The sequence below is a fragment of the Melanotaenia boesemani genome, chromosome 13 (assembly GCF_017639745.1).
Source record: "Melanotaenia boesemani isolate fMelBoe1 chromosome 13, fMelBoe1.pri, whole genome shotgun sequence".
Taxonomy (NCBI): Eukaryota; Metazoa; Chordata; class Actinopteri; order Atheriniformes; family Melanotaeniidae; genus Melanotaenia; species Melanotaenia boesemani.
The window spans coordinates 5,761,477-5,786,649 of record NC_055694.1 but is presented as its reverse complement, the minus strand read 5'-3'; the positions used below and the strand labels follow the sequence as shown (position 1 = coordinate 5,786,649).

Here is a 25,173-nt window from a genome sequence, read left to right as displayed (position 1 = left end):
AAAATTAAAAAACTAAATCTGAAAACTGAAAATGGTTCATCAAAAGTTTAACACGATAACTAAACTTAAAATACATTTTCAGTTATGTATAAAGGCAACATGGACGGTAATGGCAGTTTTGAATAGCCACAACTTCACTTTTCTGCTAATCTAAACAAATTAAATCCACTGATCTTGTCCACTTTCACACCTTAATAGTCATGTAAAAAATAGCAAACAACCTGCTTTTTATAACATTTTAAAACTGCTAGTCAAAAAAAAACGATAAAAAGTACAAGTTCAGGGGAGATTTTAACTTCAAACGTACATTATGTCAGAATGAAAACCTTTAGCATGCCTGTGTTTTGTGAAGTCGAGGAATGGATTATGTGAAGAATAAAGCAGTGTTCAAGTATGACCCAGTTCAAAGAACTCTAGAATAAGGAGAAGAAAAAGTCAACTTTTTGAAAGTACAGAAAGGCATTGCTCCTTTTTTCTTTTGGTTTTTTGGGTTTGTATAAGTAAGTATCTGTATGTCTGTGTGGATATGTCTGTAGGTTTTTATGTGCGAGTCATCTTTGATGTAGTGTCTTGTGTTGTCTATAGACGTAAATTGTAAATGACAGTGGGACTAAATAATGATTATTTCAATATCAATCTTATATAGTTTCTAAAAGTTCAAATAAATTAACCAGCGAATCTTGTAAAAAAAAAAAAAAACAAAACAAAAAAAAAAAAAAAACATTTTAGCTAAACCTAAACACAGGATAGAAAGAATATCTTCTTTTTGTCACTTATTTTCTCAGATAACTGCATAAAATATAAAAAAAGAGAAAAACCACTCTTTTCATCAGTAAACCTTTATTTCTCAGTGCATGAACAGTATGCCATGACCAAATTATTTCTTTTCACCCATTTTATATCATTACCTCTCGGTTCCCTTAGAAAAATAATGAAACAATTTACAGAGGATTTTTTTTTCTGCATGAAGGCAATATTTTTTTTTTCTTTTTACAGGTGCTGTACAATTTATAAACATATACAACTACACTGAGGTCAAAACTATGACTTTTTTCTTCTGTTAATATATATGTTGGTGCAATGCAAGGCCACAGTATCATACATGGTAATGACATGAACAGGCAATAACACAGCAGCCCATCAAATTAACTATAAGTTATTTAATGGTCACACAGAGCAACAGATGTATGTGTTATTTCTTAGTATCCTTCAGCAGGCAGGGTGATGAGGGCTATGAGCTGTTTGTAAAGAGCAGTTTTAAGCACTAGATGTCTCTGTAGTCCACAGAAACTCAGACACTACAGGGAATAGCTGATGGCTATGAACAGATATAGTTTTTACTCCCACTTTGATTTAAGCGTTAGCATTGCATCAAATCTGACTCTGAAAGGAAGCAGCACACCCCTTCTTCACATTTTACAACGTACACAAAGAGCAGCTTCCCTTCCTTGTGTTACAAATTTGCTTAATTCTCTTCTCAGTTTGGTTTTGTTCATGAAGCACATGTGACTATCTAGTGTAACCATCAAACTTACAGTATAGGTCATGGTATAAAAAAAAAAATTTATTTTAGGGCTTTAAATGGAGAAAAAAAAACCTTGCTTTTGTGCAAATGATTAAAATACAAATATTTCACATTGAAGGCAGAGTTTGAACTTTTTTTCAATCAGGCTCTGTTAATTCAATGCATCTAAATTATGTGTTAATATAAGAGTAATCACTTTGTTGAATAACATGTGTTTCAGATTAAGTATAGTCAACGCTAGCGCAGTATCTACAATACATTGGCCTACCGTCATTCAGCTTGTATACATACACAGTGCTGCTAACAGTCAAAAACATGATGAATCAGGCTCTTTACACATCATGAAATATAATGTATAGTTGGTAGCTTGTATGGTGGCATTATTGTAAATGGTGATGTTTATCTACATGTTTCTGCTTCTACCCATATTCACATCGAAGGTAAAATTCCTCAGCATTTGTTCACCTATAATTTCAATAAATTGCATTTTGCTTTATTATACAACACATGTAACAAACATTAGAACTATAACCACAAGTATCTGGTCTGCTCGTTGGTGCATATAAAGCTCCGGGGTAGTCTTTCCACCCGAATCGGACTCGTGTCTTCACAAGCGCACAACTCTCATCAAGTTCTCCAAAAAAAAAAAAAACAAAAACAGACATTAAACTACGTTTTTTTCTTTGAGACACTTGACAGTCGGCTTTTACTTCATCTGTTTGTGAATATAACAGTGATTCAATCTTGCTTGGTATAAAAAGCTGCGTGAGTGCATGAATATGCCTTAAAACCTTCAAAGTGTCACATAAAGCAGGATCCTTCATCTGGTTTCCATCACTTCATCGCCTAGGAGCTGTTTCACAGTGAGTGCTATCAGGAGCAGCTTCGTCAAAACTGGAGTCTCTGACACAAAATCAACATCCAAAAAGAAAGAAAATCACACTCAAGAGCCCATCTGTTACACACACACATAAACCACACACACTTCTTTAACAGCACAAATACTCATGTAGGTACATGTCAGATCAGAGATCAGTCCGAGGCAAACTGGGTGAAAAAAGAAAAAAAGGTCAATGAGAAGCTATGTTGCTGGTTACACAGTGATCTGCTTTGTTCCAGATATCTACAAAAACGTCCTTCCGTTCTCCATCTCTTGTAGCTCTGCTTCTTCTTCACAGTTCTGGTGGGATTTCAGACATCTGCATACGCTGTGTCCACTTGGGATTGGATCTTGGCAGACCTGGGAACTTTCCAGGGACCAGGGGTGATGGGAGCCTTCTTGCTGGTGGTGGTTCCATTACAGTTGGGGTCTTGGAGGCTGCTGCTAGAACCTCTTGGATCCTTTCTGCTCGCCTCTTCAGCCGTCCCCTGGTACTGGTATTTGCCTTCTCGAGATTCTTTGTCCCCCTTCTCTCTTCCACTCCTCTGGCCCAGCACGCCAGCCTCAGCGTCAGATCCTGCCCTCTCCCGGTGAGATTTTGGAGCTGCTGCCTCTTTCTCAGCTTTCTTTCCCTTCCTGTGGCGCTCGGTTGTCCCCCAACTTTTGTCACCGCTCTCTGTCGGCCCCCTCTCCTGCCAGTAAGTTACGTCCTCCCCCTTATACCTCCAGTCCTTCACTTCGCCTGTTGAAGCTCTAGGCTGTTGACCAGCTGGGCGCCTGGGGCTCTGAGGCTCTTCCGGGTTCCTCAAAGGCGAAGGAGGGTCCTGTTCCCTCTTGGAGCCTTTCCTTGGACTAGAGGAGCGGTGGTCTCTCTGCCCTTGGGCTTTTCTCTCTGGGGATCTGCCGTAGCCTCGGTCTGTTTTTCGGGGGCTCTGGGACCGCTCTACGTGATCCGTCCAGCCGTCTGCAGCTCTTTTGGGAATGTCAGAGTTGGAGTCGTTCCTGCTTGTCTTTCTGGTGTGGGAGCTGGGGCTGGTGGTGCGTTCAGGGTTGGATTGGGAAGGCTGCTGTCCTCTTGATCTGTTAGCCTGCCTGCCATGCTCCTGCTCAGCACCAGGGGAGCCAGTCACCCTGTAATCCCCCACAGAGAGCTCATCAGGGGTGGATGTTTTGGGGGAAGATGGGGACCGTTCCGAGGCAGAGAAGAACACAGAGGATGGAGAAGCTGGAGATGACTGATCGTCGGATGCAGAGAGTCTGGGAAGGCTTGTCGTTGGAATGGTCACTTTGTCTTTTAAACCTGACAAATGAACAGCAAAATGTAAGAAAACATGTTAGCAGAGCATGAACCTACATCTTCCATTTTAAAGAAAATGCAGAAGCTAACATGTCCCTGACATGGGATGTGTTGCACATTTAAAAAACAAAAATGAAGGATAATTAAAAACACATCATGCAGCAGAAGCACCGTGTTCTCATACATGGCGTGCTTACTGCAATAAACCTTTTTAATATCCATCTAAATATTTTCCTTGCTGGTGATATGCATCAGCTGACGACAGCTGAAAGGGCTCAAGAGTTCATCCAGCACTGACGTTTCAATTTTCCTCCTGATCTGATAAGAGCTGCACAGCTGTGGCTCAGAGCAGATATGTGCAGCCGAAAAACCAGAGAGAGAAATAGAAGAAGGATTTAGTGGTGCTGAAATGAGCCTTTGGATTTCTAGGAGCAACAACTCATAGAAATTCATTCTACTTTGGCCTTTGGAATTAAAAGGGTGATGCCAGTGAATGCACACTGATCCTTTAACCACTTGTCACTCGACTATTATCTGATTAAAGACTTTTTTTTAAAATTCCATTCACTATCTTTGTTGACATTTAAGGATGTGGTGTGTGTTCAGTGGCATCCCAGGTTTTGTAATGATCTTGTGGAGGCTCTGAAGCCTTAAAAATCTCTTGCAGGTCTGTTTGTTCTCTTAGGGTTCACTGCTTTAAATCAGGCCTCCGAAGAAGAGACGTCTTACAATATGAGCACAAATCAGAAAAAGCTTATAATATGGAAAAAAGAAAAAAATTCCCACTTTATTTATTATTTTATTTAATTATCAGTTAATTTCATTCATTAATATACATCCAGTTTTGTATTTCAGGTCTGCAGCACATTTAGAGAAAAAAATAGATTAACACAAATATCTAATCAGCCGATCATGTGGCAGCAACTCAGTGCATTTAGTAACTTAGACATTGTGAAGACGGCATGGTGAAGCCCAAAATGAGGGGATTTAAGTGACTTTGAACGTGGCGTGGTTGTTGGTCTGGGACTTTCACACACACTTAGACATGGTTTATTGGAAGTGTTGTGTGGGCCAGAAGTGTTTCAAATATGAGGAGAAGGTCTTGACAGAAATTACAGCAGGTTTCTTTTGGGCCACATCTGGTAGTTATGTGGCTGAGCTTTAGCTACCACACTCACATGGCGTCAACGGCATGAAGTCCAAATATGGGCCAAACCAAACTGTAGAAGTTGGTCATTTTTAGGCCAAAACTTTTTTTGCTATCTGGGTGGTTCTAACCAAGTATGCAGAACAGCATCTCTGAACACACAACACGTCTAAGCTTGAAGCAGATGGACTACAGCAGCAGAAGACCACACCGGGTGCCTCCTGTCAGCTAAGAACAGGAAACTGAGGCTACAATTCACACAGACTCACCAACACTGGACAATAGAAGATGGAGAAACATTGCTGGTTTAATGAGTCTCCATTTCAGCTCCACAATCAGATGCTAGGCTCAGAATTTGGTGGAAACATCATGAAAACATGGATCCATCCTGCCACTATCAACAGCTCAGGCTGGTGCTGGTGTAATGGTTGGGAGATATTTTCTTTTCACACTTTGGTCCCTTTAGTACCAGTGTGGCCTGGTTTAACCACCACAGCCTACCTGAGTATTGTTGCTGACCATGTCCAAACCTTTATGACAGGGGTGTCAAACTCCGGTCCTCTAGGGCCGGTATCCTGCAGGTTTTCGTTGTTTCCCTGATTTAACACACCTGAATAAAATCAAATGGATCCAACAACTTCTTGTCAACTTCTTCACAATAACCCATTAATTTCAGTCAGGTGTGTTAGATCAGGGAAACAATGAAAACCTGCAGGATACCGGCCCACGAGGACCGGAGTTTGACACCTGTGCTTTATGACCACAGTGGAGCATCTTCTGATGCTACTTCCAGCAGGATAATGCACCATGTCACAAAGCTCAGATCATCTCCACCTGCTTTCTTGAAAATGTCAATGAGTTTTCTGGACTCCAACGGCCTCCACAGTCACCAGATCTCAATCCAACAGAGCAGCTTTGGGATGTGGTGGAACAGGAGATTCTCATCACAGATGCAGCCGATAAATCTGCAGCAACTGTGTGATGCTGTCATGTCAATATGGAGCAAAACCTCTGAGGAATGTTTCCACCACCTTGTTTAATCTATTAAACCAAGAAGTAAGGCAGTTCTTAAGGTAAACGTGGGTCCAACCCGGTACTAGCAAGTGGACCTAATAAAGTGGACAGTTAATGCACTTCAAAGAATCAATAGAAGGGATTTTCATATTTATTCTTCTACAGTCCAGAAGATCATAAATGATTTAAGTAATCTGGAGGAACTTCAGTCCCCAAAGGTCAAAGGTCTGAGATTAAGCTGAACATCAGTGACCTCTGATCCCTCAGACACCAATGCATCAACAACCGATATTAATCAACAGCTGATAGAACCACATGGAGAAGAGATAACTCTGGAAAAAGCTTTGTCAGCCGCTACAATACGGAGTTACAGCCACAAATGCTACTGATAACTTCACTATGCAGTGAAAGAAGACTTATGTATCAACTTTCCTCCAGGAAGCAGCATCACTCCATCGAAACATGTAATCTGGTGAGACCAACCAGTTTTCCAGATCCTTTTTGGACTGTCGTCAGCAATAAGTCCAGAACCCAGGCTCTATGAGGGCATGCGGCCATATCAGAGCTCTGAGCAAAGCTCATTTCCACGTCTGTGATGGCAGCGTTAATGCCAAACAGATCATTGAGATTTTAGAGCTACATATTCCGCCTTCAAGAGCACATCTTTTCCAGGGATGCAAAAATACAAAACCATGTTCTGCACGGATTATAAAGGCTTGGCTGCAGAAGACAACGGTACGGGTGCTAAACTGGTCTAGCTGGAGTCCTGACCTGTCCCAGACTCAAAATGTGTGAAAAAAGTTGAAATTAATTTCCTGAACTGCTTAATCTGAAATACTTTATTCCCTGGTAGAATGTACTACAGGCCTGAAATGCAAAAATGAACATCAATTACCAAAAAAAACCCCACATTTTTTCCTTTTTTTAATTAGCATTTTTCATACTAGTCATCTTTTTCTGTTCTTTGGTTGCACACCAGCAGACATGGAGTGACAAATAACTACTTTAACCTGGACAGGTAAGGGGCAAAGTGAGGGACAGTCAACACTTTAAATCTTGGAGATGAATCACTATGGAAAGAGAGGTCAAGGTTTACCAAGGTTATTAGGAACAGACCAAGAAAAGCAGTGAGGCCTTTAGTGATGCTCTGGTTTCATGTAGAAGCACAGGGTGGAAGAAGAGTTCAGACCTACAGGAGGAAGAGATAAATAGGTAGAAACAGACAGCCGTGCCAGTGCAGAAAACAGAGAAAGCAAAAGAGATAAACAGCACAAGAGGTTGATCAAGATAAAATTAGTGAGACAGAACAGAGAGGAGAGAAAAGTCCAGAGAAGCTTGCAACACATGCATGAGAATAAAGAAACTCAGCACCCTGCTTTAATGCATACAAAAGCCCTCGATGCAAGTGTGGTTAATATGCTGTTGCACAGATGTGTATGCAGGCGGACTTTAGCAGTGACTCACTGTGATCCGGGACCAAGCCCTGACCAGGTCGGAGCAGCAGATGAACTTTATGGCCTCCTGCTTGGATCAGCTCAATCGCCCGTGTGTGTGTGATGCCCTGCGTGGCCTCACCGTTGATCTCCACAATCTGATCTCCAACCTGCAACGCAAATGTAGTCTGTTTGTACAAATCACAAGCACATTGCACCAAATATTTCATACGATGAGAGGAGGGAGACGTGTGTGCAGCAGCTGAAGCAGTGAAGGTGGCAAGCAGCTTCACTTAGGAACATTTCTACAGCTGGCAGAGGAAAAAAAATGGAAAATCAACACATCAATAACTCATTAAACTTGATTCCTAAAGCCCCAAATTATGTAAACCATGGTTCCAAAATCTGACAGATTGACAATATAATTAAACTAAATATTAAATTTTTTGTCTGAGTCCTCAGATACAATCTTCAAAAACCTCTGAGTATGACCAGAAACTGAACTTGTTATACTTGCAAATACGATATTAAAAAAAAATCCTTGTGTACATTTACCAGTCTATTACCAGATATTTTGGATCGGGTAAACGGGCTCAGAGATGGAGCCTGAGGTTTTTCCATCAGAGCCCCCACCTTACTGACTTCTTTGCCCACTTGACTCAGGCACATCATCTCTGATATATTTTAAATTCCTTAAAACTGAAAGATTTTTTCAGCCCATCAACCCCTAAACCAGGGGTGTCAGTTTACATTTTAGTTCAGCGGGGCCACATCCAGTGGGCCAGACCAGTAAAATAACAGCATAAAAACCAATAAATAATGAAAACGCCACCTTTTCCCTTCATTTCAGTACAAAGAAGTTTGACTAGATTAACTAGATTTTTACTTTTAGTGAACTATCCTTTTGAAAAACATTATGAACAACTTGACATTTCTGGCTAAAGATAATATTTTGACTCAGTTACATATTTAATAATTAAATGTTGTTTATTTACAGATTTAAATTTTCTTCATTATATTTGATATATTTATTATATATTTAAGATGTGAAAATATTATATATATATATATATATGTATGTATTTATCTAACTTGATTAAACAAATTATATATTTTTTATTTAAAATTTATTTATAAAATTTATCAATTTTGTAAAGTTTTTTTAATAAATTGTATTAACATCACATGTGTTAAACATAATTTGTATTTTATAATATATATTAAATTTCTAATTTATGTTTTATCTATATAAACCTTTTTTACTCATTTAATTATTTTTTTTTTTTTTAATTTTATTTACATTTATTCATTAATTCATTCATTTACCAACCATTTAATCCTGGTAACTGGAAGTAAAAAATCCATTATTTTGTATTAATCAAAGTAACTTTTCAAGCTCTTGCAGTTATTCTGAATGTACATACGTGTACCTTTCCACAAGTGTGTAGTAATCCATGACTACCTGAACTGACTCACTGAAGTCAGATCTATTAAGTAAGAAAGATATAAAAAAATAGAACAGATTTTACCCCTTTTTTTATTTTCTCATGGACTCCCTGGAGTGTCTCGAGGTACCCCAAGGAGTTTACCCTCAATTGAGAAGCACTGATAGAGATAACAACTTCTTATCAGTGATGTTATGGTTATTATTATTATTATTATTATTATTATAATAATTGTCACCAGAAAGCCTTTCCTGGTTTTATGTATTGAAGTGAATGCGAATGCATGTTGTTTTTACTTGACTTGAATTCTCTGTTGTGTAACAGACTTTGTAACATCGTTTAGAAAAGTGCAGTATGAATAAAGTTTTATTACTATTATTATTTGTGATAAATGTAAAGATAAGAGAGAAAATGAGGTAACTCACATGTATCCTGCCATCTTTAAGAGCAGGCCCGTCCTCAGCCAGCCGCAGGATGTACAGACCCATGTTGTACTCTTTCCCTCCTCTCAGACTGAAGCCGAAACCCCGCTGGCTACGCTCCAGCTCCACCAGTAAGCAGCCCTGATGTTCACAGACAAAACAAATATCAGCTATGAGGGCAGACAAGCTTAATTATTAAGATATTCCTTTTATTAATGTACAGCAGAGCTGAATGACAACTTTAATGCATTGAAAAGGTTTTTTCTTCTTTTTTTTCCTCACCTGTTTTGGGCCGGATGTCATAAGTGTTCCCACCTCAGAGTTCTTCATCTCAGGGTCACTACTTCTACCACAAAGACAACCACAAACATGTTATAATCTGGCACTAAAGTTATTGTAACTACAATAAAATGGAAAACACTGACTACTCTAAACATGGAACCAACAGCTGGAACCATAAAAGCTTCAGAAGAAGGAAACTGGACTTTTTAGTTCTTTCATCCCTAATGTAAGAAGTTCTCTTGATTCTAACTGACAAGCATTTAACACTTTTAGGGTCATTAGCACCTTGATCGTGATGAAGATACGTGTGTGTAAGGGACTGTAATGTTGGTTTGTTGTGTTAATTGTGGTGAAAACTGCATCAACATGGAATCACGTGGTTTGTTGATGTTTAACCCAGAATTTATAGACACTAAAATTATGGCAGATAGTTATGGCCTAGTTTGTTTGTTGGCCTACTTATGGCATTGAGGTTAAAGACTCAAATTAAGTAGAATTACATTAGCTGCTTATTCAGGCATAAACTCCAAATTTCATAAAGATTATTGGCAAATTATAAATGTCCATTATTGATTTGATTTAAACTATAATAAGGTAAAATGAGTAAAAGAGTTGGCGATGGAAATTATCCCTGCGGACTGGATGATAAATACTCATATCACTACCACTGCATCACATACGTGGAGAGATTTTTCTTGGCCATCTAGTTAGTTTCTTCCACACTAGCTAGATCGCTGCAGAACTCGACTGCTGGCGGGGCGAGTCCTAGCAGAACATTTTCATGTTTTCTGGAGCTGTCCCATCCTTAACCTGTTCTGGGACACTGGTCACAGAACAGTCAGGGAGGTTAAAAACCATAATACCGGATCTTTTTACCTAAGGCTACAACGAGACGCTAGCTCCGACAAGAACCTCCCACAGCTAAAGACATTCAGTGTGGAACAGATGACTTCCTATCTGAGGTTAAAAACAGGGAAATGTGATGCTCTCAGGGAGAAATGGAACACATTTTTTTCTTGTCTTGTTATTTGATTTGTTTTTTCTTATTTTTCTTCTCTTTAAAACTATGTAGATGTTTTGACTTTGACAGCCTGTATCCCAAGTATCTACTTAATTATCTAAGATCTATTTTATTTTCCTTCTTTGTCTTTTTTTTCTCTTTATTTATTTTTTATTGCATAGCCTTGATGTCTGGTTCACTATTTTTGCAGCTCCATTTTGTATCTGTTTTAAAAACTGTAGTATAAATAAAATAAAAAAAACCAACAAAAACCAAAACCCAAGTCTGAATCATACATCAGTAAGCCACTGCCTCTGTCTATGTCTCTAATTAGACATAAACCTTTCTGCAGTGATGCTCTGGAGGTGCTGCATGTTAAAAATGTTCCCAACATTTGATCCTGACTTCTTGTAGTAATGCATTGTCCAGCTCTACAATAGGCTGTCTGGAGGATCAGTGCATAAACATTTAAAGCCACCTTCAGTGGGCTGCTTTCCACTGAACAGGTTTTACTTATTAAAGTTATTTTAGAGTATTTTAATTAAACTGTGAATATTCATTTGATAACTCTTGACATGTTAAAAGTTTTTACTGTGTTGTACTCAGTACTAACACAGTACTGACCTACATTTAAACCACCGGAGGTATTAAGAAGAGAGTTGACAGATATTCCTTTTTTTCTAATTTTTTAATCTGATTTCAGTCAGATAGATGAAATATTTGTCCATGTAAACGTAGCTCGTGAGGTGTGTCTAATGTACAGCACAACACAAAGTATTTGCAACCCTAACTGCAAAAATGTTGTATGAATGAAATGATTTGTACATTTCTTTGTAAGGTAAGCTAATATTTTTCATGAAATAGTAAAATGCCTCCCTTTTTCAATTATTTGTGCTTTTCTATCATGAATTAATTGTTTATAGGATTTGCATTTTGTATCTTAAGTTCTGGATTTGGGGTTGTATATGCTCTGTTAGGATTGAGGGGAAAATCATTCTTGTCCCCTTTGCTGTGTAAAACAGTGATCCACACCACTACCACGCCTTCACTACAGCAGCACGAGCCTTCCTCTGTGGATTTCATTATACAACACACACAGAGAAATGTAAATCCTTCAAAGAGCCATGTTGCTTTTACATTTCAGAGACAGATAAAGGGCGCATGCTTTAATGCTCTGCAGAGCTCATTACAATGCCTTCATGGGAACTTAGCTGTGCTGACACATTATCTACAGAGTCGAGGAATTCTTAGCGGCTCCAGTGCTGAGAAGAGTTTACACACTTCACACCACCTGACAAGCTGCAGCTCATACCCAAGTCTGGGTTTGACCCAAGGCGTGTGCTGGTGATTAAACGGAGAGGAAAAAGTGTGCCGCTGAGAGCTAAACAAGGAGAGGAGGGACACCTGCCGATAGGCTGAGAAACTTAACGGGTGGAGGCGGGACACGATGGAGGTGAAACGCTGCGGCTGTAATGTATTAAAGAGTCTGATCCAGGTGATCTTGTTTCAAGAGAAAGATCAAAGAAAAAGCCAGACTTTTAATAATTTGGCCCCTTTTTCTTGACTGACCATGCAGAGAAAGGGAGGGCTCAGTGGAGAGATGGTAACACAGAACCAGAGGTGCTCTCTCTGGATCGGAGCTGATTCAGGATTTTAACTGGCAGAACTTGCACTGAACCGACTCCAGCGGACTTTGAGGGAAGCTGCCAGCAATGAATGTGCTCGTAAGGGAGAAATAATTTGATAAAAAAAATTCATAGTATGAAAAGCTAAAAAAATGAAAGATGTGATAATTAAAAGGAGAGAGTAAAAAAAAAGAAAGAAATAAAAGCTCTTGACACAAATGTTTGGGCATTTACAGGCCCCTTAATTGATTTTTATATAAGTCTAAAGGCTCATTTATGCTCTATGCTAAAAACGGATATGGAGCCATCTGTCCGTCTCCTGAGTCCTTTATGTGCATGATTTACGGCATCCTTTACTTACGCAAGAGCCCGTCTCTTACAGATACGTACCTCGACAACGGAAACTGTTTGGGCTGCTTTGAGCAGTTTAATGTTCGACCAAATAAAGGAACAAAGAAAAAAAAAAAAAAAAAAAAGAAAGAGAAAGAAGCCACAACGTTTTTAAATGGCTGCACAGACCACCTCTTATTTTCATATCTCTGTCTGAGAATGTCCATTATGATGATCTTGTCCACCGTTGCCATGTTTGCTATTGTCAGAAAATGACATCGAAGCTCTGAGGTGAACACTAAACTCTATTTTGCCCTTTAGTGGATGTATCGCCTAGCATGCCACTGTAAAGGATGCACGTTATTATGTGGGGCACTGACATCTGAAATGGACGTAACCCATTTACGCACAAAGCTGTAGCTCGGGAGGAAGAGCAGTCGTCTTCCAACTGGAAGGTCGGTGGACTGATTCCAGGCTTTCCCTGACTACATATTGAAGTGTCCTTGGGCAAGACACCCAACCCCACGTTGCCTCCTCATGTGCCTATCGAGGTATGAGTGTATGTGTGAATGGGTGAATGTGACAAGTGTAAGTGAGTGGTCAAGCTGACTGGAAAAGAGCTATATAAGTACAAGTCCATTTACCATAAATGGGCCATAAGAGTCATACAGTTTCTGTTTTGAGGACTTTATTAATATTGCTTGCAAAACGCTTCATGTTTGGAGAGATTCATTGATTTGTTTTGCATACACTGCTCTTTTAAGGTCCATCTTTTGCCATTTATCCAAGGTGGGGTTAAGGAGTGAGACCCAGACATCTTTCTCCCCAATCTCCAGCTCCTCAAAGGTATTCCCAGACCAGAAGGAATCTATCATCTAGTCCCTCCAGTGGGTACCATGTCTTTCCCGCAGTCTACTCCAAGTAGCCTGGAAAACCTCAATGAGGACACATTCTAATCAGATACCTGAAACACCTCAGCTGACTCCTTTCAATACCGAAGGGCAGCAGCTCTGTTCAAAGTTCTCCTTTGGATGTTTGAGCTCCTGACCTGGTCTCTCAGGCTGAGCCTGAAAATCTTCTGAAGGAATCTCATTTCAGCCGCTTTCATCTGCGACCTCATTGTTTTCATCACTATTCAAATCTAGTGACCAGATGCGAGTGTTGGAACGTAGATAGGCCAGTAAGTCAAGACCTTTGGCTTTTGGCTGGTTTGTCTGCACACCAACAGACCTGTACAGCAACTTCATTACTGCTGACAAAACCCTAATTTCTTTATCCATCTCATGCTCCAGTCTACCAATAATTTGATAAGATCAGTATTTTAAAGGTACCATGGCAAAACATACAGTTTGCACTTCTTGTGGAGCTCGTATTTTTAGTTGTGTGTGAGATAGCTGCAATCCTCTTTTAATCTTTAGCTTTTTTACAGAAAAGTGACTGAAATTAGCTTTCAAAATTTGTAGGCATTCACTTGAATCTATTCCCCCCTCTATCGGTTTTCCTGCTTCACTGCCTGCAACATGAGCTGAAAGCATGGCTTGTGACTGCATTGTTTTTCTCCACATGCAACAGTTTTCATGGCCTTAAGGTTTCTACTTTCATAACAGCCCCAAAGACTTGTTCCTACACTGCATCAGCCTTGTTTAGCTGTCTAGGTGCAATTTTCTCATATTGAATTTTGCAGCAAGAACAAGAACAAAGAAAAGGTTTTATAACCTAAGCTTTTATAGTGCTTCACCACATAAAAGTCTAAAAAGCCTTCTTGGAAGACTCTTACAGTCAGACAATTCAATTAGATTTTGCATGTTGAACAACAGGCAGTTTCCCCACAAAGATTTTATGAGCTTCTAAACTTTGGATCCTTCTACTTAAATGCTGAAGAAAATCCACTTCCTCAGTTCTTAATGAGGAACCAGCTAAAACACTTTGCAATCTTGTTAAAGCTTTTTCTTGCTTTTGGGGACATAAATTATTTAATGTTCCAAGAACTTGGGAGCAACTTAGATAAATCCATGTCTGTTGATTATTGGGAACCTTTGAAAACGCTTTGAAATTTTTATAAAGTGGCTATAGGAAAAGTTGTCTGAAAGTTCCAATCTCCTAAGGTCTCAAAGCATTTTTGTAAAGCTTTTTTTCCACTACAAGATTGTACTTGTAAAAATAATACACTAATAGTTATTAAACTGTTTAACTATGTCCCGTTTGGAGTTAATCATCTACACATTCAATGATTCACTGCCAGAGAAATGTTGAAAACAAGCACCCAAACTTTGTGTTAAGTTGTGTACCTGTCTTGATAGCTGGAAGGCTGTTGTCCTACAGCTTTATGTTGGGCTGAAGGGCTCTGCTTGGCTGAGTTTGTTCCAGATGGAGGAGCGCTGTCTGTTGGAACACAGAGCACATCAGCGTTGTCGTTATCCTGGGTATTTCTGTAGTGATCGGCTCGATAGAAACCAGACCTGTGCCAACCTACCGTCTTCAGGTACGACAGTGAGGGTGACTGAATTGCCGGCATCCTTAATGAGCTGAACGATATCGTTGTGCGAGAGCTCCATGATAGACCGGCCGTTGACCGCAGAGATGCGGTCTCCCACTTTCATCTGACCTATACGGTCTGTAGGGCTGCCTTCGATAATACGACCGATTTTATGAGGTATGACTGGAACAGAGAAAAAATATCCTGATGTTTAGCATTTCAATTCACTTTCACAGTAAAAAAAAAAAAAACAACAGCAAACCAACAAAAAAAAAAAAATCTTTTTTTTTTTTTATTTACAATGAATTCAGCTGTATGCTAACACAATGCCAAGGAGGAAAGACATCAGCAACTCATCAGTCTGGGTTATAAGGTTTTCATTATACAGTCAGAGAGATTATTCCCAAATGTAAATTTGTACATTTAGGACAGATCCCAAACTTCCCATAAATGGACATCCCAGCAAGTTCAACCCTAAGTCAGACTGTGTGATGCTCTGAGAAATTGCAAAATCCCAAAAGCTACAACTCAGACTCTACAGGTCTCAGTTAGCATGTTAAATGTCATAATTCAGGACAGCTGAACTAGAAAAAGACTGAAAAATTATGGCTTCTCTTTAAAAAAGAGCATGGCTTGGAATTGCAAAGTTACATCTGGACAAACCACAAGACTCCTGGAAAATGTCTTTAGAAGAGATGAGACAAAGAGAAGATTTTTGGTCATAATGTATAGCTCTATGTTTGATGATTGGTGGTGATTATTTGGGCTTGTCTTGCAGCCACATAACCTGAAAACAGAACCTGTGCTGCTGAAACAGTCAAGGGCCCTGGGCTGAGAAACTGACTTCACAACTTTTTATTTTCCTATCACGTGACAGCAGCATTTCATCTTATGGCATTGTGTCACACTCTGTTAACTGGGTATCAACACACTAGCTGTTTTAAATACGCACTGCCTCTGATTCAACAGAAAGCTCACATACTCAGAAAATAAAGTACCTAATTGTACCTTTAAGGCCCATTTATGCTTTACGCTAAAGGCGAATACAGAGCCTTCTGTCTGTCTCCTGGCAGTGATGAGCAGTATAGCTGGCGTGCGGCCAGCAAGAAGAACAACAGAAGAAGAAAGAACAAAAGGCCATGCATTTATTGGCCGCACAATAAATACATGAATACAGAATGAACATAGTCTTGATCTCATCCACAATCACTGTGTTTGTTATTGTCTGAAACTGATGTCGAACTCTGCACTTCCCTCTGGTGGATGTATTGCCTAACAACCATGCCAACATAAAGGATGCAGGGAAGTAAGAGAGCAGTGACATTTGAAAGGGAAGTACCTTTCTTTCCACACTTCAAGGGAGTATAAATAGGCCTTTAGGGAAACAAAGGATCATCACTGTGGTGGTACTCTTAAAGCTACTGCTGTTGTACCCTCAACTGCACCTTATAAAGACCAGGATTGTTAAAGACAGTCCCCATAGGTACAACACTGGTACAATTGTAGTATCTTTGAGGGTACCAGCCCAGGGACAATCCTTTGTGACCCTATAGGCAAGAGGAAGTGAGAAAAAAAAGAAAAAAAATGACAGAGCAAGAGTCAACATCAGACTGATTTTAACTGGCTGGAGAGAGCTCAGAGAAGAGGCAGGATGCAAGACAGACGACTGACATTTAAAGCTTGACTGAAACTGGGTTGTACAGCTGGACAATCATCCCAAAAGACAGCAGAAAATCTACAACAGAACAGCTAAAAAGAAAAGAATCAAGATGTTGCAGTGGTCCAGTCAAAGTCCAGACTTCAACATGGTTGAAATGATGTGGTTGGACTTTAATAAAGCTGCAATACACAAATCCTATCAAAACTCAGTGAAGCAGAGAGGGCCAAAATTCCTCCAAAATGACATGCAAGACTGATATCACACTGAAAATAGGAAACAACTGCAAGTTAATGCTGCTAAAATTGGCTTAACAGGCTTTTGCATCATGAAATGTATAATAACACTGAGTAATGTACCACTCAATGTTTGTCAGAGGTTGTATATATTAGACACATGACTTAAGGGATGAGCTCATATGTAATGTTTATCAGGTCATATGAGTATTTTAAAACAGTTTGAGGGATGGTCATGTTTATACTCATCATTATCGTGGTATTTCCTAAACATAGTAAAGCCCACGGTACAGTCTTCAACCTCTTAACCTTTAAATTGCTGGATAATTTTCAGGATGATGCATGCTTTGTTTCAATGGCAAAAATAATATATGACATGTTATTTCACTCAGTTCTAACCTCCAGGTGGGGGCTTGTTCTTCGATGTAAGAATGACGAAGCCAAAGCCTTCATTGTCTTTGCGCTGCAGTGTGACGTCAAAGCGCTCCGGTCGAGACATCTGAGCAGGCTGGACGGCGTTTGGCGCCTCAATTCGAGGCACCTTAGGAGAGCTGTTGACCTGAACAGATGCTATCTGCTGGGGCTGCTGGCTGCTCTCCTCCTCCCCACTACCATCTGACAAATGACAGAGCACATAAATAGGCTGTGAGACTAGTTATCCACATCTGGTTCCTAAAAAAATTTTTAAATATTCGATATAATCGTATTTCAACAATTATTTGTGTCTTTTACCAACAGGGCAACACATGGATGGACTCCCATGTTCCCAATGTGTTGTTACATGAATAATTCAAAAACAGAAATAAATTCTTTCTTGTTGACTGACAGAGCAACATGTAAAACTAAACCCTTTAAAATTGGATATTCTTCAGCTGATCTACCTCAATCTCTCATTATTTGTTTTGTGAAGATCCCTGTTTTTTAAGACTGCTTCGGGGAATCTGTATTAAACCCCTGCTATGGAAGCATAAACCCTTCATGATTGATGTTTAATTTTTCCTCCAACAAACCCAAAGTAATTTCCAATTTGCTTGTATCCCTCACGGAGAGGCTGTTTGTGGGGGTCTGAACATTGAAAAGGTTTATGCTCCTGGACAAAAAATAGTCAGAAGATATTCTTTTGGCATCATTTGAGATGTAAATCAAATCTACCTGACGATCTACTTTTTACTGACACTCACACAACTCCCATAAGCCCGAATAGCTTTTTTTTTCTCACCCTTTAATTTTAGAGATTTCCAGTCACTTTAAAGTTTACTTTTGAAGAGAATGTCTGCATAGCAGAGCATCCATATCTTTTTAAAAATTTTTATCAAACCTCATTTATTCAGATTTTTCAGTAAGGAAGTCACCCAGAACAAATTGAAAGGATTACTGAGAAAATCTCACATCAAAGCTTTTTTTCTGAGGTACTCCTGAAGCACACTGATCTCAGCCAAAAGAGTAAGCAAGAAAGTGTGATTAATGTACCCTCGGAGGAATGCAGAGCTAATTATCTGCAAGCAGACCTACCTATGTGTGCCAGTTTTCGGCGTACTGTAAGCATGACTTGGCCATTACGGGCAGCATTGGTCATCAGCTCCAGTACTTGTTTGTGGGATTTGCCTTTGACTGGCACGCCATCTATACAAAGCAGTTCATCTCCAGCTCGTAAGCGCCCGTCTTTCTCAGCTGCACCAAGGGGCACAATGGCACCAATGTAAACCTGTAGGAGTAAAAAGGTGTTTGAAAAATAAACCCCGTCAAAGCAAGCACCTTAATGAAATATCAGTCTTTCTTCATTTTCTTAAACAACTTTCCATCATCCCACAACTTTCAAAATTTGAACATTAGCAACTGAAACTCCTTAAATTTGGTTCTCTGGTTTCAAAGACTTTCTAAAAAGGATGGCAAATTGGATTTTAAAAGCTTCTTCCACTAACAAGGTTAACAAAGTTTTTAAATTTCATCAATGTGTCCATTAGATTTTTTTTATAAGTGCTATAATTGTCTTTGTTCCACGCAAAAGAGTGGTAAAACCAGTCTTTTGCATGAGGGGGTATATGAGAGGTAGAACTGCATGTTTTAAAGAACCAATAAAACCAGAAACTAGCAAGCTAGAGAGGTTAACCGGGGGCTAGTGACCCCCGCTCAGTCCCAGCAAGCAAGTACTAGCCATTAGCTATCAGAACAGAAGATAGCGGTTACTTCTAAGGCTTAACAAACACAGGTTAACCACTAGCCGCTATCGCTAGCCACTAGACACTGGTAACGCCAAGACAGGGCAAAGCTGATAGACGCTAGTAGCATAGCTGCTAGGACCTGGCTGAGCATTAGCAGCCAACTGCTGAGACGGGACATTAGCTGAGCAAGAGACCATTAGCAAGCAGGACTTTAATAGTAGTAAATTATTTAGCTGCTGGGCAAGGCTAGGTTAGCATATAGATTCACATTTAGCAGATAAGATATAAGGTATAGAGACATCTACAAGACATCTTAAGCCCATGAGGAAGTATTTTTTAACAGAAAAAAAACTCAAAATGTACAGTATTGAGGAAGATTGGATTTTAGGGGACCAGGATGGACCCATAAGGGCTGCTACGTACAGGCTGATCTGGCCCCTCTCCTCCCAAAACTCTGAAGCCAAACCCTGACTCCTGGTTCCTTTTGATGAACACATCCAGGTCCTTGGTGTTAGGAGCTGCAGAAAGTAGAGGAAAGAAACTAATCAAAAACCTGCGAAAGATTTCCCTGAGTGTAAACAGATTTTCTGCTTTTCATTATCAGATAAAAATACATCATTTTACAAAATTAAAATAAAATGAAAGATTAGTAAATTTACTATTAGATAAGTTTTAACGACAGAAAAAAATTATGTACTTGTCAGTGTTAATTTATTTAGTTAGACTTTATTTAGATAGTAGTTTGTTAAAAAAAAAAAAGCTATTGATTTAAATTCTAGTAAATTGCAAGAGGAATTGTTATTTTCACAAATCCAAAAAATAAGTTTTATAGGCAGATACTACCAACAGATAAGGAAAAAAATAATTCCAAAAGTTTTCAATCCTTCATCTGCAGAAGGAGAAGTGGAACTAGGCAAGTTAACATCTACTGGTGTTGCTTACGTTTGCTGTCCATTAAGGCTTTGGACTTGAGGTAGAGCTCAGATGCATCTGGTTTTGGTGAAGATGAGCGCATGGAGTTGGTGGAGAGAGGAAGCACGTTGGGGGGCACTTCTGACTGACAGAGGGTCTCTGTGCTGCTTATTATCTCCTGTCGCTGCTGCTGCTGTATTATGGGCTGAGAGCTTGGGTGGGGCAGCTGCTGGGGTACAGGATGAGGTGCCTGGTGAAGAGTTGGCTGGGATACGGCGTGGGACATGGGAGCTGTGCACTGCAATACAGAAAAAAAATTAGCAATGAACAGGACCTCTGCTGGATGGTCAGTTTAAATCAAACACAAATAACTTATAACAAAATTTAATGACACTAGAAGTGCATGCAACATCACTGCATAATTGCAATAATTGATATTCTATCTCAGTGACTCATTTCTAAAGTGGTAGGGTAACTGATGCAGGATACGTAGGATGGATTTACCTTTCAGGACAACATACCCCAAAAATAGCACATCAAGACAGAATAATACTGTTTAACCAACAAAACAGTATGAGTAAGCTTGTTTCTCCCTCAGCTCCTCTATTTTTAAGGCTCGGCGTGGAGGTGCAGTACAGGGACAAGCTGTTGAACATGGCAGATCATCTTACACACCCAAACACACACGTTTGCTAAGTTGCTATTTGCAAGAAGCCTGCATATTTACCCACATGCACTTCCAGAAATAACAACCTGAGCTAATGTGGGCTCCTTGAATAATGCAGCTAACAACAGCTCTCGTACCACAGCGCACACGCTGAGTGGTGCTTGTGAGCAAGCAGGACAGAAGCCTTTCTGTTCGATAATCCAGGAGCAGCTTTATCGTTGGTGTTTATTCTTTCAGCATACTAAAAGAAAGTGAGAAAAATGTTCCTCAACTTACCGGTTTTAGTGATTTCACAGGAGATGTCTGACCTGTAAACAGAAAGGTGAAAATAAAGTCAACTAATTTCAGAAGCAATCATAAACATACTGTGCAAGTCAAGAGCCACCTCCTGTTTATTTGTATTTCACTTCTAAGAAGGCAGACTTTCTTCTAATATTTCTAAAATAGTCTTGAGCAATAGTTTTCCAGACTTTCTGAAGGTCTCTCTGCTTTTCTTTTATTTTCAGTCCATGTCTTGCACCTGATCATTTTCAGAGGAAAAAGATCTGATGTTTAAGCCACTTAACATAACTAATGATTCATTCAAGCATTAAAAGAAGGCACACAATGCAAGGGATGAATTATTGTGGAAAATGACAACAGAGACCATAGCAAAGAACCTATTTTGGTTTATTTCATTTTACTCATTTCATTAATTCCAGCTGAATTAATCCCAATTTCTTCTCTGTATTTAACCCATCGTAGCTACACTAAGAGCTGTGTGCTGCCAGATTCCAGTGCCTGGGGGGCAATTGGGATTTAGGGGCCTTCAAAGGCAATCCAAGGATCTGAACCTGGGTCCTCCAGATCCAAGCCCATCATTCCCCTTTTAAATAAAAGCTTCAGGCACCTTGTCATTAGCAACCTGTCACAAAGACATTTCTTAGGCTGCATCCACAAAAAGGGTCAAAGATAACACGGCAATGTGATTCACAAAGAGGTATCAGCTTAAAACCTGGCATATCTCAGAGTGGTGTGCAGTGTATACTAAAAATGTGAGGAAACTAGACAAGTGGAGGACAAAGGAAGAAATGTCAGACCTAAAAAACTATCTACAGCAGAGGAGCAGGAACTGAAAGTGATGTCCTTAAGAGACAGAAAAAAAATCCAGGCCTGAGAGATTAAACTGGCCCCACATTTTTGTTGAAGCCTCATCAGAAATGCTGTGTAGGAAGGGTGGCTTTCAAGAAGCCATTTTCAGGGAAGGAAAAGGGAGAGAAAAGGCTGAGGTACACTCCCTGACACAAGAACTGACTGAAAATTGGTGGCAACAGGTCTGATGGTGAATGAATCCTATTTTTAAATCTTTTTGGTTAAAATCATCATCATTGTGCATGGAGGTCGGCAGACAGGCGCCGCTGTGTGCCAACCATCTCTAAAAGCACAGTTTAATAGATGTATAATTGTTTTGTTTTTTTTTCCTTGGGGGGATGCCCCCAAGGAGAGGGAAGAGGGCCAAATTATGTTCAAATTGTTAAGATTGTCTGTTGGCTTGTGTTATCTGATCTGTCCAAGTAAATTGTACCCATAATAAAAAATGTTCACAAAGAGCTAAAAGCAAACATGGGTAGAACATAAAATCAATAATATCAGTCAGGAATCAGCCTCCTCAGAACCTGGACCTCTTATTCGTCATCACAGACCTCAGACTGTGATGAACAATAAACATAGTCATCAAATATTGACTAATGAAACTCGTAGAATTCAAACTTAGTTTTAGCCTTGAATACTGCATCACTGAGGCTGAGTTATATTTTCTCTTTCTAATGAGCTGCTGACGTTTAGTAGTTTTGTGGAGCTTTATACAAAATTGGTTCCCACTTCTTTTGTGGACTCTGCACCCGTGTCCGTTCTTAGTCACTCAGTAAAAGTGTTTTTCTCTATAATTTCAATACTTCTTGCTTTTGCTTACTGTCTTTTTCCTTGACAAGAGTACATGAGTCAGCGTGTAATCCAACCAGTAGGGGGCAATAGAGACAAGTGCTAATAATGCTCTACCTTTAATTACAGAATTAGACAGAGGAGTGACCTTATACCACTGGGAAAACACAAGTCTTTAGGTTAAATCTACCAGCTGTTTGCTGCAGCTACTGTAAATATTGTAGCTCTTTAGCTTTTCAGACTTTCATTTAAATTAATTTAATAAACAGAATATTTCAAAGCAATGCACATACAGTCTCTGATCATTACATATCTTAAACATGGAAGGCAGGATGCTGCATATTTGATGAGGGTGTCTCATCTGTAGATTTAATTCCAGAGCAGGGCCAAAAATATTTCCTGTTATATTGCCCTCTAGAGCTGTCATAATGGGAGAGTTCAAGCTTCTGGCTGGGTGTGAAGCCCAACCTAATCCCAGTCTATGGGTGACCGGTGGGAAGCCCTACAGCAATGCTCCATTTAGGCCTGGAAAGCTGTGATCTTCTGCTCTTTTCACAGCACTGACACACACACACACACTGCAGGCATAGGCACATGTGTGATTAATGCATATCTGGTTGCTGCAGGAGCACACACACAAGACAAGCCCCCAGAGCTCATCGCAGAACCCGCTCAGTGGATCTGATATGTGGGTGCAACGCTGATCTCTTGAATCTAGGCTACTGCACTGCAGCAAAGGCAGAGAGAAAAAAAAGGAATAAGCCCTTCAAATCTGTGAAAGCCTGAAGTAAGAAGACCGGCAATGATTACCCACCATGCTCTACCACTCCTGCCTTTCCTTCCTCATTCCCTTTCTGTCAAGGCAGCAAGTAAATCACCAAAACTGCCATCTTTCTCCACCTTCCCAACACAGCTCGCCTTGTAGCAAAGTTCCACTTCCTCCCTGTTTGGGAAAGTGCATGGTGAATGACGCGGAGCTGGTGTGGACCAGGGCGTGAAATTGCTTTATTTATCATTGGTAGAGTCAGCGAATCCGAGCAAAAACATGCAGCACACAACGCCACAGTCCATGCTGTCATTTATAAAATCAAACATTATTCATGACACATTAAATTCATAGATGAACAATACTGCTCTCAGTGTCTCTTCGCTTTATAGAAAAATAAAGTGCGCAGTGATTAAAAGGATTGCAGAAGAGTGGGAATAAACCCCCAGACTATCTACTAGCACTGACACCTGCTTGTTGTCTGAGCACAACGTGGCCAGATTAATACAGCTAGCAGAGATTTAACAACATGTCATCCCGATACACCCACCACCTGTAACATGCTTCTAAAGATTAGTTCAGTGCCCGCCAAGCAGCAACATGACCTTCCTGGCCAACTCACCTCCTCGAAGCACTAGCACGTTGACCTCACTGCCCACTGGCAGGTCTTTGAGGATGTCCACCACCTGTGTGTGGCTCAGCGTTTGGACGTTCTGTCTGTTGATTTCCTTGATGACGTCGCCCTTTAGCAAACCGCGGCACCACTGAGCATCCAGGATCATCTTTACTTTTTGTCCCAGGGGGCAGTCTGCAATAGCGAAGCCGAAACCTCCAGGGCCTTTCACCAACGGCACGCTCACCAGCTCCGGCTGTAACAGAGTGGGGTCGGGGGCTTCTTGGTAATGGGCAGGTGGAAGCTGTTGTTGGTGGTGGGGATGAGGGTGGTGGTTGCGTCCTCCGTTGCTCATCATAGGTGGCACTGAGGCAGTTTGTCGGGAGAGAGTAGCTCCATCTGGGGTTGTGTAGTCTTGTGGCGTGGAGGTGGATGGGGAAGGGGAAGCATCCTTTGAGGCACTGAGCCTGCCCGACGCCTCCTCACTGCTGTTGGTGTCCTCAGGCAAAGGGTAGCCCCGACACAGGACCATGTCCACATACTGGTTGATGGGGATGGACTGGAACATCTGCACCACATCAGCGTGAGTCTTCCCCAGCACACACATCCCGTTGATGTCCACAATCACATCACCTGAAAGAGAAGCAAAGAGCTTTCACATATTTGTAATTTGGACCTTAAAATGTTATGAAAATAAATAAATAAATAAAAACACTCTTCATTCAAGCCCCGACCTGATAAGTGTTGTCAGCCCTATCAGGGCTTGGCAATAAGGCAAAAAGCTAAAGAAAAGAAATATTTATGCTGTCTTGAAACAGGGAATGAAGCACTGGGTACTTACTTGTGCAACAAACAGCACCAACCCTTCTCATCCTCTATCCGGAAAGGAGACAACCCAAAAACCAAGCCCTCATATCCCAACCTAAGTATACTGAATGCAGCCAGGGTCTAGGACAGGGATCCTCAATCCTGGTCTTCAGGACTGAGGACCAGGATCCTAAATACCCACTGATTTGAGTCAGATGTGACGGAGCAGGGAAACTTCTAAAGCCTGCAGGACACCAGCCCTAGAGGACCAGGACTGCAGATCTAGAAAATGCAAGTTGACCTTGGTCAAACACAGTTCTCTGGGAAGATGAACCTTCGAGCCCATGGAGCTGTGGCACTCCAGCGTAGCTGCAGAGGATCGAGACTGGAAGATGACGATGTGCCTAGTTGAGGTGGATAACAGCAGTTTGCTAAAGAAGGCATTAAGGTGCAGACCCACATAAGATGAGTAAAACATTTGGCTAACACCACTGAAAACAGCAGGACCCACACCCAGGCCTGATTATCCTGTGATGCTGCAGTACACAACTAATGAC

At 40.4% G+C, this 25,173-nt stretch overlaps 1 protein-coding gene across 3 annotated transcripts in view; it reads right to left on the bottom strand.

The window, feature by feature from the left end:
• Positions 1-821: 821 nt before the first annotated feature.
• The window catches only part of magi3a (membrane associated guanylate kinase, WW and PDZ domain containing 3a), a 146,512-nt gene continuing 122,160 nt past the window's right edge, over positions 822-25,173 (bottom strand). Inside the window, exons 10-22 of one of the 3 annotated variants that reach the window (XM_042005018.1) lie at positions 23,819-24,442; positions 20,787-20,818; positions 19,874-20,141; positions 19,355-19,449; positions 18,282-18,474; positions 17,169-17,384; positions 14,874-15,059; positions 14,689-14,782; positions 9,446-9,509; positions 9,167-9,304; positions 7,328-7,466; positions 6,960-7,052; positions 3,622-3,705 (exon numbers count right to left, since the gene is read on the bottom strand). In XM_042005018.1, the coding sequence (XP_041860952.1) occupies positions 7,000-7,052; positions 7,328-7,466; positions 9,167-9,304; positions 9,446-9,509; positions 14,689-14,782; positions 14,874-15,059; positions 17,169-17,384; positions 18,282-18,474; positions 19,355-19,449; positions 19,874-20,141; positions 20,787-20,818; positions 23,819-24,442 (2,102 nt within the window). In that variant the 3' untranslated portion in view covers positions 3,622-3,705; positions 6,960-6,999. Of the gene's footprint in view, positions 3,706-6,959; positions 7,053-7,327; positions 7,467-9,166; positions 9,305-9,445; positions 9,510-14,688; positions 14,783-14,873; positions 15,060-17,168; positions 17,385-18,281; positions 18,475-19,354; positions 19,450-19,873; positions 20,142-20,786; positions 20,819-23,818; positions 24,443-25,173 lie in introns of all 3 variants that reach the window. The other 2 variants (XM_042005016.1, XM_042005017.1) reach the window with 2 other exon arrangements.